Source organism: Leucoraja erinacea, chromosome 25, assembly GCF_028641065.1.
Source record: "Leucoraja erinacea ecotype New England chromosome 25, Leri_hhj_1, whole genome shotgun sequence".
Lineage (NCBI taxonomy): Eukaryota > Metazoa > Chordata > Chondrichthyes > Rajiformes > Rajidae > Leucoraja > Leucoraja erinaceus.
This window is the reverse complement of record NC_073401.1, coordinates 27,283,333-27,298,892: the sequence shown is the minus strand read 5'-3', so window position 1 is coordinate 27,298,892 and position 15,560 is coordinate 27,283,333. Positions and strand designations below refer to the sequence as shown.

At 40.7% G+C, this 15,560-nt stretch overlaps 1 protein-coding gene across 1 annotated transcript in view; it reads left to right on the top strand.

Annotated features, from left to right (window-relative positions):
• The window catches only part of ankrd13a (ankyrin repeat domain 13A), a 28,441-nt gene extending 16,040 nt beyond the window's left edge, over positions 1–12,401 (top strand). Inside the window, exons 7-15 of the mRNA XM_055655356.1 lie at positions 1,015–1,081; positions 1,952–2,033; positions 3,192–3,256; positions 3,801–3,931; positions 5,605–5,762; positions 7,258–7,392; positions 8,116–8,282; positions 9,564–9,631; positions 11,059–12,401. Coding sequence (XP_055511331.1) covers positions 1,015–1,081; positions 1,952–2,033; positions 3,192–3,256; positions 3,801–3,931; positions 5,605–5,762; positions 7,258–7,392; positions 8,116–8,282; positions 9,564–9,631; positions 11,059–11,248 — 1,063 coding nt within the window. The 3' untranslated portion in view covers positions 11,249–12,401. The remainder of the gene's footprint in view (positions 1–1,014; positions 1,082–1,951; positions 2,034–3,191; positions 3,257–3,800; positions 3,932–5,604; positions 5,763–7,257; positions 7,393–8,115; positions 8,283–9,563; positions 9,632–11,058) is intronic.
• The last annotated feature ends 3,159 nt before the right edge of the window (positions 12,402–15,560 follow it).

Here is a 15,560-nt window from a genome sequence, read left to right as displayed (position 1 = left end):
CTTTTCTACAAAAGCTGCCTGATCTGTTGAGCATTTCCATATTGTCTGAATTTAATTGTTGCGTTTTCTCATGCCTAGTCCTCTTCCCCTCTCGTTGTTTCTTTTAATTTTCTCTTTTATATACCTTTTTTCTCCTACACTTCCTCGTTGTTTCTTCCTTCACTCAAAGGCTACGGAACTTTAGATCAGTCCATTAAGCTTTGGTGATGCATGCATGACACTGAAGTATTAAATTAATTGGGGATGTTTGTGGAATATAGAGCACATGACGAACAATTTGTAGACATCACATGCATTCAGTCTGTGAAGTCTTCGCAGTTGAGACATGTCATGGTTTTTACAGGTTTTTTAAAGGAGCTTTTTGTTTTAAAAATGCTGGGAACTTTTGGTTGAGTAGGTTGGAAGCAAGATAAACTAGATTATGCTGAGTTACAATAAATGTAATGGAAATCTAATTACTTTGACTTTGGAACTCGTTAAATGCAATCTCTCCATTTGCGCAAATTAGACTGAAGCGGGCGGGGGGGGGGAAGAGAGAATGATACGTGATAATACAACATAGTCTTATTACAATCTGCAGTCCATTGCCCCCCCCCCCCACACACACACACACACTTCCTCCTACATTCCTTCCACTGGCTTCACAATTTATAACTTTTTCTGTGTTACACCTTCTGCTTTAATCTCTTGCCTTTGTTGCAACCATCTGCCTATCAGCCTCCTCCTCGCTTCTGTCCACTTATTGCCTGTCACGCTCTGTCTGCCTCTCTGCTCTCCCAGCTTTTTTCCGCTCTCCTCTACCACACACGCCGTTTGAAGAAGGCTTTCTTCAGACTGCTTGTTTTCGGTTGATTACCTTTCAGCTGATGAAATTGTATTGAATTTTAAATTTAACATTCTGTTTTGTTTTTTTTCCCCCTCCACATATGCTGCCTGGCCTCTGCAATATTGTCTAGATTTTCAGCTGTTCAGTTGGTGTGAGATGCTGTAATTAACTCTCTGCTTGTCTGACAGGAATAAGTCTGGATTTTGGGGCTGGCGGACGGACAAGACTGATGTAGTGCAAGAGTTTGAAGCGAAGGTATAGGAAGTTTTGTTTTGAAAAACTAATTTCATTCTTTTCATTATTTATATATTCATGTTATGGACATGCTATGAAAACTCATGAGGAGATCTTCCTGAAAGAAAGTTCCACTCCCAACCCTTTTCTGGTCAGCTCCTTCAGCCCACCGAGTCCACACCAACCAAAGATCACACACACACTCATGCTGTGTTATCCCTCTTTCGCATCCTACACGCTCCGAGCCATTTACAGAAGTCAACTAACCTACAAATCATGTCTTTCCAATGTGGGAGGAAACCGTAGCACCCAGAGAAAACCCAAGTGGTCTCCAAGAGAATGTGCAAACTCCACACAGACAGCATTGAACCCGGGGCTCTGGTATTGTAAGTCAGCAACTCTACCACTGTGCTGCCCTTTTAATTATAGTTTCTAACTCTGGGAATGAGACCACTTGAAATGTGGTGTCCCAAATCTTGGGGGGATTAAAAACCTCCCATTGTGTTAATTCCACATAATTAATTTATTTTCGATGGGAATCGAGTGCAGAACAATCTCCCAGTGTTATGGGAAATGTGAATCCATGTATTGATAGTCCACTAGAATGGTGTGTTCTCGGGTTAAACAGTTCCATGGTTGATGAGCACAACCATTTCAACAAAACAGCAAAGGACTTGCACGTTGTGAATCTCTGTCTTGAGGAGATACAAGGCAAGATTAAAAGCTTAGAAAGACACAAAACGCTGGAGTAACTCAGCAGGTTAGACAGCATCTCTGGAGAAGCTGTCTGACCCGCTGAGTTACTCCAGCTTTTTGTGTCTATCCTCAGTTTAAACCAGCATCTGCAGTTCCTTCCTACACAACAATTAAAAGCTTTGTTGCTTTTTCTAGGTATTCACTGTGAACAATGTCAATGTGGTAACAAGGAGTAGATCGGAACATCTCACTGAAGATGAAAAGGCCAAATATAAAGGTAAAACAAACTGTTCAAAACTAAGGTATGAAAAATCAAAGAGACCAGGTTACACCACTGGCCACATCTTCCCATCTGCAATCCTTTCTGCTTTCCGCATCATCTCATATTTCGCCTGGGCAGCTTACAGCCCAGTGGTATGAATATTGATTTCTCCCACTTCAGGTTGCCCTGGCATTCCCTCTCTTTCTCTATCCCTCCCCCACCCAAGTCACACCAGCTTCTTATTTTCGCCTTACAAACAGCCAACAATGGCCTGTTTCCTTTATCATCATAAATTTTTTGCATATCGTTCATTCATTGTTCTTTATCTCTCTGCATCACCGTCTATATCTCTCGTTTCCCTTATCCCTAACCAGTCTGAAGAAGGGTCTCGACTTGAAACGTCACCCCCATTCCTCCTCTCCAGAGATGCTGCTTGTCCCGCTGAGTTACTCCAGCTTTTTGTCTCTATCTGCATAATGGAAGAGTCTGAAGAAGAGTTCCGACCCAAAAGATCGCCTATCCATGTTCTCCAGGGATGCTTTCTGACCCACTGAGTTACTCCAGCAGTTTGTGCCTTTCCTTGGTAAACGAGCCATCCAAAATGTATTGTTTCTTCATAATGGAGTCTTTGATTAAGAGGAGCAATTTAGTAATGCCAAATATGAATCTACAGACCTCTGGATTGTATGAGAAGCACACTGAGGGAATTTTAAGAACGTGGGATACTTGATCAATGAGTCAAACTACTTGATTCATCGATGACGATATCATAGCACAACTGAAGATTCATCGCCCCAAGCATAATTGAAAGTAAAACTGATGCCTGTTTTCTTTTGTGCTTTCATTTTGCTTTCAGAGTGTCACAGAGCATTTGTTTAGGATTTATTATGAAGTGTAGTTATTGTTACGCTCTGGGAAATGTAACAAACACATTGTGCAGTCCAAGCTCCCAGAAGCAGCAGGTTGATAGGAACAAGATAATTTACATTTTGTGATATATGATGTGGTACGGATATAACTACTTTTCTCTTCAAATGCAAAACCCAACATGAAACCCAATTTAATTTTTAATATCAATGATAAACCTTAATTCTAACTGCGGAAAAGTAGTTTTAATTCTTAAAATCTCTGCTCGCATTATCTGACTTTGCATTGACTTCTTTTATTTTCCAGATGATAAAAACCCACTTGAATCTCTACTGGGAAAAGTAGAGGAGCACATCAGCCCACAGAATGGAGTAAGTTGCAGTGAAACTCTGCAGCCATGGTTTGTTTGCCCATTTAGGGCAGCACAGCGGCGCAGCTGGCAGAGCTACGGCCTCTCTGCACCACTACACCAGATATCTAGGTTCTATCCTGACCTTGGGCGCTGTCTGTGGAGTTTGCATGCTCTCCTTATGACTGCGTGAGTTAATTGTTGGTTAATTGGCACATCTAAAATTGACCCTACTGGGTAGGGAGTGATGAGAAAGTGGGATAATGGTGAACTTGTGTAAACGGGTGACCATTGGATGGTGTTGGTATCTGTGGCCTAGCACGAGTTGGGTGAGCCATGGGGCCTGTTTCCACGCTGCATCTTTGAACTGAACTAGGCATGGACATGTGGAGCTACTTACAGAATAGTCATTTCTATAGTTTGAGTATCTAACCAACCAAGATTTAAGGTAAACCATCCAGAAGTGGCCAAATTCCCATGTGTGTACATTGGCACGTTATTATTTAAGCTGAAATGTTTTCTTGTGAGACATTGCCTTGTGTTCTTACTTTTTGTTTGACTTGCAGCACCTTATCACAGAAACTGCAACCATTAATAACCCCACGTCAATCACGCCAGAAGAATATTTCGACCCAGAGTTTGACCTTGGAGACCGGGACATCGGTCGCCCCATGGAGCTCTGCATCAAGTTACGCAAGTAAGGTCTTGGCAATAGCCACACAGTTTTGGAGGGAATGTAGAACTGCTTACAGCAGAAACGGGTGAAAATATTGTAGGACATCCTTCCTTATCTGGTCATAGTCATGCTGACATTGGTCTGGGACGGGTGAGAGTGTTGCAATGTGTCGAAAGTGGGAAGAAATATCAATTTGCCAATGGGAAAGAATACGCGAATAAGTCGCACGCAAATGCAAAATATCATGATGTACATCCGTGGATTGTCACCTTGTCGTGGTGGAGAAGCTTGTGTGGTCCTGAGATCCTGAGAGTGATGCCGTCTGGAGCTATGCTCCTGGCAGGGCCACCCATGGCAGTAAGGTTGAGGGGGAGGGACTCTGACAAAGAGCAATCCAACCAAGACCTCAATGGTGGAACAGGCGGAGGACGATGGCTGACCTTAGTGGAGCTAACGTCACAACGGCTGGGAAAGCGGATGAAGGCTGCAGCAGAAAAGGGTCTCCGGTCGTCTTGGACTCCATGCCATTGGATCCTGAATCAGATCTGTCAAGGACTGTGTGGTGGTTGTCTGTGCACCAGTCTCCCCACGTTAAACAAACTCACGCACAGGCGTCCTCCAACACTGGAGACACCCATGGTCAGCCATGACTGAAGGGGGCATAAGAAGAATAAAGAAGAACACGATGTTGAAAGACATCAGCTTATCAACTAAAACTAAAAACTAAAAGAGCTTACCCATGCCCCATCCACCCCCCATGCCCATCCATCCATCCACCCCCTTATTTAAGTAAATCTACTAGTTAAGATTAAATAATTGAATCTCAACTTTGATTTTTTTTTTAACCTGCCCGTTGTGTACTTTCTTAATGGTTAGAGCAAATTACTGGCATTAATTTGAACATTGCTGACCATTTCCACTATCATTTGTAACTGGCACTGTATGTCATGTTGTTACTTGTGGGCGGAGCACCAAGGCAAATTCCTTGTATGTGAATACTTGGCCAATAAACTTACTTACTTACTTGCATTAGATAGTGAGTGTATTTCCCTAATTTTCAAGTCAATTTGTTACCTGTGCTTAGAATTCTTGCTCTTTTGATACTGGAGAACATGGACAGGTGACGTTTCGAGTCATGACCCCTTCAGACTGAAGAAGGATCTCGACCTGAAACATCACCTATTTATGTTCTCCAGCGATGGTGCCTGACCCCAGCACTTAGTGTCCTTTTGTGACAAGTAGCATTTCTTTGTTGCTACTATTTGATCAAGCCTTTTTATCCCAATATCTTGAGTACTTTTTTTGGACTGAGAGCCAACATTTGACCAATTACTAAAAAAGACACAAAGTGCTGGAGTAACTCAGCAGGTCAGGCAGACTCTCTGTTAAGACATGGATGGGGACCAATTTGGGTTGGGGCTCTTGTTCAGACTCCTTATGACCAGGACTGACCTCTCAGACTGACGGCTCAGTCTGAAGGAGGGTCTCATCCCGAATGTCACCTATTCCTTTTCTCCAGAGATGCTGCTGCCCGACCCGCTGAGTTACGCAAGCATTTTGTGTCTATCCTTTTGACCAATTACTGTACTGTGAAGCACATGGGAAATTTTGCTACATTGTTACATAATTTAAGTCATTAAGATCTAGAAATTTACAAAACGTCTTATACATTATATTTCTCTCCTGTTAACCAGATTTAAAGCCACGTTGTGGCTCTGCGAAGATTACCCACTGTCTTTTGCAGACCAGGTGATTCCAATCATCGATCTTATGGCAAGGAGCAACACGCACTTTGCAAAACTCAAGGATTTCATCACTTTGCAGTTGCCACCAGGATTTCCTGTCAAAATAGGTAAAAGTCCTACTACATTAGTATTGCCCATATTTTTTTTAATGTTTTTGCTATCATAAAAGGTCTGATGTGGCGACATACGGTGAGGACTGTATCAGATTTGTCTTCCGCAGCTAATGTGCTTTAAGCTCTCACTGCTTCAGCTCGGCAGTAAGTCAGTGCCCACCTGCTATGAAGCGATGGAAGCATTGGCAACTGTGAAGTGGTATCTAACCTAGCCTCGGTATCAACGAGGAGGGAGAAGAAAATACCAGAGGTGGAGTTTGGAAGAAGAGGAAAAGAGGAGTAGGGAGAAAGTCTTTCAGCCTTGGGTCTATCGTTGTACTCCCACATAAAGCCACTTAATTAATCTCCCACTCCAGAAATGTTCATAACCCAGGCTGAAGAATCCATTGTAGATGGGGAACTACAGTATATTGATGTCTTTGGAGGACTATCTGTACTTTCAGGAGGAAAAGAAAAATACATTTGCAGCTAACTGTAAACATTTTGAGATGTTCACGAGATATTAAAGTACGGTGATTCACTGTGCACGTGTTTGTATGTTCAGTTGCTAAGTTTCTATAGTTGTTTACAAGCCCATCAAAGTTAAAAGTTGATTTTGGTAACATTGCACCTCTGAACGATAGCTTGTTTAACCCCCCCCCCACACAGGTTTAGGGTGAAGGGGAAAAGATGTAATAGGAATTCTTGCCATAGAGGGAGTACAAAGAAGGTTCACCAAACTGATTCCTGGGATGTCAGGACTTTCATATGAAGAAAGACTGGATAGACTCGGCTTGTAGAATTTAGAAGATTGAGGAGGGATCTTATAGAAACTTACAAAATCCTTAAGGGGTTGGACAGGCTAAATGCAGGAAGATTGTTCCTGATGTTGGGGAAGTCCAGAACAAGGGGTCACAGTTTAAGAATAAGGGGGAAATCTTTTAGGACCGAGATGAGGAAAACATTTTTCACACAGAGAGTGGTGAATCTCTGGAATTCTCTGCCACAGAAGGTAGTTGAGGCCAGTTCATTGGCTATATTTAAGAAGGAGTTGGATGTGGCCCTTGTGGCTAAAGGGATCAGGGGGTATGGAGGGAAGGCAGGTACAGGATACTGAGTTGGATGATCAGCCATGATCATATTGAATGGCGGTGCAGGCTCGAATGGCCGAATGGCCGACTTCTGCACCTTTTCTATGTTTCTATGAATCTGAGGGATAGCTTTTTCAAACAAAGGGTTGTGGGTGTATGGAACAAGCTGCCAGGAGAGGTGGTTGAGGTAGGAACTATCCCAACATTTAAGAAACAGCTAGACAGGTACATGGATGGCACAGGTTTGTGGGATATGGACCATATGGTGGGCAGATGGGACTAGTGTAGCTGGGACATGATGGCCGGTGTGGGCAAGTTGGGACGAAGGGCATGTTTCCACACTGTATGACTGACCTAGGTATCAGTCGGAAAGGTAATGTTTCTGTTTATTCAAAATCCTCCTGTTTTGTCTGGTCCAGAAATTCCGCTCTTCTATGTACTGAATGCACGAATTACATTTGGAAATGTGAATGCATGCAACAGCCTCGAGGCCGCAACTCCTCAGACCAACCAGGGATCAGAGAGCAACTTAACAGTGCCAATATCTATCACAGGTTCGTATGCTGCATTTGTTGCCCTCCTCGGTAATTTTGCTCAAAGTTCTCAATTTAATTTTGTTAAGTGATTTGTGTGAAGGTTGCTAAGATTTGCCCATTTTCTACAGAGATTGCAGACTTTCTTTCAAAGACTGTTGCAAACATAACCTTGTAACGGGCAACTCCATCAAACAACTTTGTACTAACGCCTTTGAGTGTGTGGAATTCCATCTTTCTCTTTGTTCTGGAAAAGAGTTAGAAGCGGGTGGTTTTCTTGACGCCTGTAGGTAACACCATCATAACTTGAGTTCATAAGTCATAGGAGCAGAATTAGGGCATTCGGCCCATTGAGTCTATTCAACCATGGCTGCGCTATCTTTCCCTCTCAATCCAATTCTCCCAATAATCCTTGACACCAGTACTAATCAAGAATTTGTCAATTTCTGCCTTAAAATATTCTATGACTTGGCCTCTTACATAGTTGAGATATATGGGTCAGATGGAAGGGGTCAGTGTAGATGGGCATCTTTGACAGTGTGGACCAGTTGGGCCGAACGGCCTGCTTTTGTGCTGTATACTTTTTTCGTTTATATTTACATATTCTGTCGTGCTGCTGCAAATAAGAATTCCATTGTTCTCTCTGGGACATATGACAATAAAACACTCTTGACTCTTTGTACATTTACTGTGCCGGATTGCTGCATTTGGGAGTTAATCTGTTCTACTTTCTACTGTCGACAGACTCCAGCTTTGAAGTGGACCCATCCGTATTTGCCATTCCAGAAAATTACCACGTCCGTGGAGGCCGACGGAACGTGGCGAGTCGAGTGGATGGGGATGAGAATGACCAACTGATCCAACTTGCAATCCAGCAGAGTCTGCTGGACTCTCATTCCGACGGCAATGAAGTGAGTTTGACATGGCGGCCTGATATTTAATGAGGCGCTTCCTCATTGCACTTGACTTGAGATGTTAACTCTTGCTTGGGTATGATTCCTTAAATTACCAAATAGTGAAAGGCATGGGTAGAGTGGATGTGAGGAGGATGTTTCCACTAGTGTGAGTGTCTTGAACCAGAGGGCATAGCTTCAGGGGGAAAAAAAGGACGTACCTTTAGAAAGCAGATGAGGAGGAAATTCATTAATCAGAGGTTAGTGAATCTGTGGAATTCATTACCACAGCCGGCAATGGAGGCCAAGTCATTGGGTTTTTTTTTTAATTTTTTTTTTAAATTATTTTTATTAGAAGCAATTGTACAAGGGTAAAACATTCGGCAACTAAAAATTATACAATTATTGTACAACTTCAATTTTAACCTTTTAACCTGAAAATGAGAGAAAAGATGAGAGAAAGAACAAGAGGGGAAAAAAGTGAGAAGTGAAAAGGTAGCTCGAAAAAGCACATAGAAAAGACCCCTCGACTACCAAAGTAGTATGGCCAAAAAGTCATTGGGTATTTTTAAAGCGGAGGTTGACCGGTTCTTGATTAGTAAGGGTGTCAAAGGTTATGGGGAGAAGGCAAGGATATGCGGTTATAGACGAGGAATGCTTCACATAGATCAACCATGATTGAAACGAAAAGCAAAGTAGATTTGATGGGCCGTTAAATTGGCCTAATTCTGCTCCTATAAACCTAGGCAGAGGATGCTGATGATAGATCAACCGTTGAGTGAGTAGATTCATGGCGATTGGCCTAATTTTCCTATAACCTTTTGAACTGTTTGAATATTAAAGAGCTTGAATATTAAAGAGCTTAAAAACAGTAAATTGTCTGAGTTCTAGTCGCAGTTAGTTGAATGTAATAGCCATGGTAAGTTTTTTTTTAAAAACAACAAAACAAAACAATGAGCAAGTGAATGATTAGTGGCATTGATTGAACAATATCAGCAAGACTGCTAAGGGATATTTTACATCTGTTTGAACAGCTCTACGGTACTTACAAGCCAGATGGTAGTATCAGCCTGAATTCAAGTGGGCAGTTTGGCATTAATTTAGAATTTCCTAGCTAGAATCTGATATAATCTGCTGAGCCATGTCTCAATGCAAACACTGTGGTCAATTGTCTCTGAAATCCAGCAGTGCCTTCCATTCAGCGGCTCTGATACGCCAATAGAATTTGCAAGGTAAATGTACATAACATCTGCGTGGTTGTGAAAAATATAAAATGACGTTTCTGACTTTTCCTTTTAGGGTGCATGGGAAATGGTTCCCAACAGGAGTTTGTTGTCAGAACAGAACTTGAACCAAGAGAGTGAGAGGTAAAGGAATTTTACTTTACAGAAATGTTATTTTACGTACAAAAAATATTTCTCCCCTCATTTCTTTTGCTTTTATGTTTTGCATTGAAAGATCTGAAGATAAGCTGTGATAAAGCAAATATTTTTTGGAGACTAATTCTAAAGGGGATTATTACTGTCAGATTTGGGATCAAAATGTTTTAAGTTCAAGATTGTTTTACAAGCCTACTGTGGAATTAAACCATCTATTTTAATATTTATTAAAACACAAAATTTTCCCTCTCACCATTCTTGGAATCTGGTTAACAGCGCCTCATATTATTTGGTGCTTGTTTTTCATATGTGTTCAAGCAGTTTGAAAGACAAATTGACCTTCTATTGCAAGAATTTCACTGTTCCGTTGTCGGTACATATGACAATTAAACCCTTTTGGCCACTGCAAGGAAATCGGAAGAGAAAGGAAGATTTGCTGCAACTGGTTTTGATGACACCGCATCTAGAATACTGTGGTACAACTTGACCAAGGAGAGAGGCAGAGTAATAAGAGTTAATTTGAGGATTCTGACGAGTGTGAAGAGGCTTAAGAGGATGGGTCGATGCTTCTGAATGAGAGATGATCTCCCTCGACATCAATTTCAAAGAGGGCCGCTCAGACTAGAAACTGAGAGGATGATTGTCTTTTTAACTGGAGAACATAGAACCAGGACTGTAGTCTTTGGATGAGTGGTTAACAAGCTGGGACTGAGAAGGAAAGGTATATGTACTGAGGACTGGGACTGTTTGAAATTCTCTACCTTGGATTGTTGTGTGGATTCAATCATTGAGTATGTTCAAGGCTGAAAATATTTTTGGACTCTCGGGGGAGTACGTGATCAGATGGGAAAGTGCAGTTAAGGCAAAGGTTCAGTCATGATCTTGTTGGCAGAGCATGTGGAATCCCTCTGGCTATTTTTCACATTATTTTACAACAGGGCCTTATGATTAACAATTCCTTTCTGTTTCTTTCTCATTTTTTCTAAAAGCCCAGCACTGCTCTGCTAGGGGAGCCTCTGCCTAGAATGTGAATAGGTGGAGATGAGTGATAGGGACCCAGGGTTCAACCTGAACTGGACCGCAATTGGAAGGGTAAAAAACCCTTAAATTGGACTGTGCGAATACTCCTTAAATGTAACATAGAAACATAGAAAATAGGTGCAGGAGTAGGCCATTCGGCCCTTCGAGCCTGCACCGCCATTCAATATGATCATGGCTGATCATCCAACTCGGTATCCTGTACCTGCCTTCTCTCCATACCCCCTGATCCCTTTAGCCACAAGGGCCACATCTAACTGGCCAATGCCAATGAACTGGCCTCAACTACCTTCTGTGGCAGAGAATTCCAGAGACTCACCACTCTCTGTGTGAAAAATGTTTTCTTTAACTAATCTTTAGTAATGTGACTCTTCCAGGGCGATCAGCGAGAGCATCCTAGCTGGCTCTCCCAGCTCTCAATACATAAGCCAGCTCTCCACCTACAACACGCAGTTGCAGTACGCCATGGAGCTTTCTGCCAAAGATCTTGAGGAGCAAGAGCAAAGACAGAGGGAAGAAGAAACAATGCTGAAGCATATTTTGGAGCTCTCTCTCCAGGAGCAGTAAAGGCTCCACATTGGCCATTTGAAACGGGTGCACAGCACTTTATTAACCAGTTACAACCGTGAAATTAATCAGACTGTTTTTAAAACAAAAAGGCTTTTTTTTTTCTCCATGGTTTTGACATTTCAGTGATCAGTCTGAACGGCCAGCAGATTGTGTTGATGGTTCTTTCCTTCCCCGATGCAGTGATATGTAGCATTCACCAGCACTGGCTATAAGCCTTCTTCCTTGCACAGTCCAAATGTCCTGGAAACCACAATATTATCTAATGCCTACTTTACAGAAATCCAGTCAAAATCTTTTGACACAGTTATCATTCTCTGAGCTTAATTTAATGATGTTTTATTGCATTGCTTTTCTATTGGCCAAATAGCCCTTGCATTAAAATACATTTCTTAAGCAACAGGCAAACCACAGACAGGTTTTATCAAAGATCCTCCAATGTTGTCATTTCCACTCAGTTTGCACCTTTAGATATTGCATTTACAGCCATACTAAGTTGTTTGCAGGCTGCATTTGAACTCTGCACCAGGATTAAAGCAGGAGTTGTACATCTTGCCCACACTTTGTTGCCCGTGTAGGTAGTGTTGGCACACCACTTTATTTGGGGAAATGCCAAATTGCCAAGTCTTACATTGCTGCTGCTCGCTTCATCTCTACGGTTGCACGATTTTTCCTCCAGGGATTGATGATTACTGGCCAGTAGGAACCCTATCTGATTATTGCCCCCTCACTTCCGTTCCCACACAAGCTAAGACCACCATCCGAGGATCAACATTAGGACCGTTTCATTTCATAGCAAGATATTGTGATGCGCTCAGACCCCAATGCAAAAGACTTTGCAGACTATGAATGATGAATGTCATTTAGTCTAAAATGAAAAAGAGAAAACAAGATTTTTGCTTTTTGAGCATTTAATTTTGGTCTGCAGAAGTGAATGCCCGCACTCTGATTCTGGTGAAATGTGAAATTACTTTTCTCCATTTATAAAGGGAGGAAGAAATAAAATAAGAGCAATGTTAATCATTTCAGATATCTTAATCTTTGTAAAAAGGTTTAACTTATACTTTGAAATGAGACTGTACACTGTAGTTTTGCAGAAGTGTGCTTTTACTCTTTTCTCTGAATTATGTAAGTAAAAAGAAAACTAAACCTGGTTTATTTGTGAGTTTAATTTAATGAATAGTTTAAGAAACTATTTCCCTGTAGTTTACCGCTCGGTATCATATTGTCTTCTGGTCGTAGACTATGTACCATTATAATGAAGAGTTTTTTTTTAAGGTTTCCAGATAAATTAATATTGGTTCTCAAGGTAATCAATAAGACTGTATGTAAGATTGCAATCATTTTAAACTCCCATTGATTTGAGGTTTTCTGGAGAACATGGAGATGTGGATAGATGACATTCTTCAATCTATAAAAGGGTCTTGACCTGAAGCCTCACCCATCCATGATCTCCAGAGATGCTACCATGATCTATATAATTATTCCAGCACTTTGTGTCCTTTGGTGAGGGGTGAACCACTTTGGAGATGGTAATCATGCAAATGATTTTTGCTTCTGCCAAAGGCCAAAATAGCAGTTGGAGGTGTTTCTACGTACAACTTTTATGCTTTATCAATGCTACTTTGCAACATAGGATGGTGTCACAGTGCAGATGTAACTGTCTTTATCAGCACCATGGAGTTGTCACGTTGATCCCCTCGCCAAAGGACATAAAGTGCTGGAATAACTGAACAGGTCAGGCAGCATCTTTGGAGGACATGGATAGGTGACATCTTGCGTCAAGGCTCATCTACAGTCTGAAGAAGTGTCTCAACCTAATACATTACCTCTCCATGTTCTCCAGAGATGCTGCTTCACCTGTTAAGTTACTCCAGCACTTTGTGTCCTTTTGTGTATGAACCAGCATCTGCAGTTTCGTGTTCCTACATTTCAGTCCCCTCGCCAGTTAAAACCCAGCACGTTAGCTAAATTCTTCAACACTTCATTAGTTTAATCAGTAATGATGCTACTCGTTGAAATTCTTCACCTGGAACACATGCTTTCTTGCAGAAATGCTGTGGGCGAGCATTTACTCAGAATATTAGAGGACAAGGGAGGTTTTCTCTTAAACAAATGTTCAAGACAAGTGCAACTGCCAGAAATGTTTCCACACTTGCTCAAACTAAAATTCAGTCAATTGGACACCATATTGAATGTAACATGTGTGCATATAATTTCTGTAATATCTATTTTAAAAATTTAGTCAAACGGGGAAACTGCTGTGAATTCAAAACTTAAATTGTACATTCCCATGTCTGTCTTTGATTAAAAAGACTGAAAATCATGGATATGACAGTGAACAAAATGTAGTTTAGAGTTAGATTTATACAGTACTTTCAATGATGTGGGACCTTTCAAATCAATTACTGACAGATGAACTGTTAGTTTAGTTTGAAGCTGCAGCGTGGAAACGGGCCCTTTGGCCCGAATTCACACCGACCAGCGATACCCACACACTAACACTATCCTACACACAGTAGGGACAATTACACTAAAACCAAGCCAATTTACCAACATACCTGTACGCCTTTGGAGTATGGGAGGAAACCGAAGATCCACGCGGGCACGGGGAATTTGTTAATTGTAGGTAATTAAAACACCCAATTAGCAGTCGCAAACAATCAATCCAACTATTTACTTAGCATTACCAGACTAAAAATTTCCTTTCATTTCGATGCTATTATGGGATTTTATTTATCAGAATCTATTTGAGTAAAGATTCAACAGTTATACCTAAAATCGCTGACTATGCAGCATTCTAAAAGTGTTCAGTTTAAGCCTCAGCCTGGGAACTTTCCACATGTGCCAATATTCTTGCAAGCATTAAATGAGTCCCAGGGATAACTCCTTATAATTCCCTCAAAAAAATGCTGAATTATGAAACTAGTTATGAATTATGAAATTAGTATATTATTGGAAGTGTCTGGTCCGTATAAATCCTGTACCACCAAGATAACAAGACAGAGTGTAAGAATGCTCTGTGTCATCGAACACTCCTGGGTAAAATGTAACAAATGCCAAAATAAGTCACGCAGTGTTGGGCAAAATATGCATGTAAAATATTTCAGTAGTGCATCAATGCTTGTTTTTAAGAAGACCAATACCAGGCAATGGTTTGCAAATATTAAAACATATTTTTGACAGGTTTGACTTGATTTTTTTTTTTCCCCCAGTCAAACTCAGTGAGATTCCAAACTGGAATTTTAATTTTAATTCTTATAACAATAACAAGATACACCAGGAAGGAATAATATAGTAAAACAAAAAAATCTGTGCAAAGTTAATGAATGCTACCATTTATTAAAGTGAGTAACCAATTTTCTGAACACACTAAGATGAACATCGACAAAAACATTACATCTGTACTTAACTGGCAGCAAAGATCATATAGAATTTGTTCATTTCTCAACAAGTCAAATAGTCTTCAAACTGGAATGACTATTTCAGAAAGGGTGTACATACAGGTTCTGTTTAATTGCACTGATGCCTTACAGCATGTTTTAGAAGTGGTAGGTTGCTTGAAGTGTACAATTTCTACCATCATACAATAACCATTTTAAAAATATTAAATCACCATTGCCCCAAATTTTAATCCCTGTCCTTTACTGGACTAATTGACCACACCAAGTGCAATTTTATCAGCACCAATATGGCTGGATTGGTGATGCAATCATGGAAGAGGGAAACCTATTCCAATTAATCTTTGTGTGGGTAGCAGGTATCAAGTGAAATCATAGAATGTATTGGTTAAATGATTTGCAAATCCTCTAATTAAATAATTACTTGTCCTCCTTCAAATAACTCGTAATAGAACCAGTATCCTTTTGGAATCTGGTTTATCTTGTTCGTAGATTTGTAAACTGTTCACTACTTTAAGTACAAAACACCTTTCCAATCCTTGCATAAACCATTGATTCTTCCATGTCATTCAACACCTTGTACTTAACACTACAATAGCGCAATGATGTGTACAGCAGTGGCGAGCCATTGTATAGCATAAGGACACGAAAGGAGAACAAGTTGAGTACTATTTTGTCCATATCTAAGCTTGCATGTTACTCCTTAATAAAAACAATTGTATTTAAACTTTAATTGTATTTAAATATTTTCCCCCCATCCAAGTTAACTTTCATCTATATAACAAACAGAAATCCTTTGCTCTTACAGTAAAACCAAATAGCTCTGCAGTAACTTCACATTACAAACACTGGTTGAGTGAGAAACGGGTCTTGTAAATCAAATGGTTGCTGGATTAAATTGTTTGCTTGGA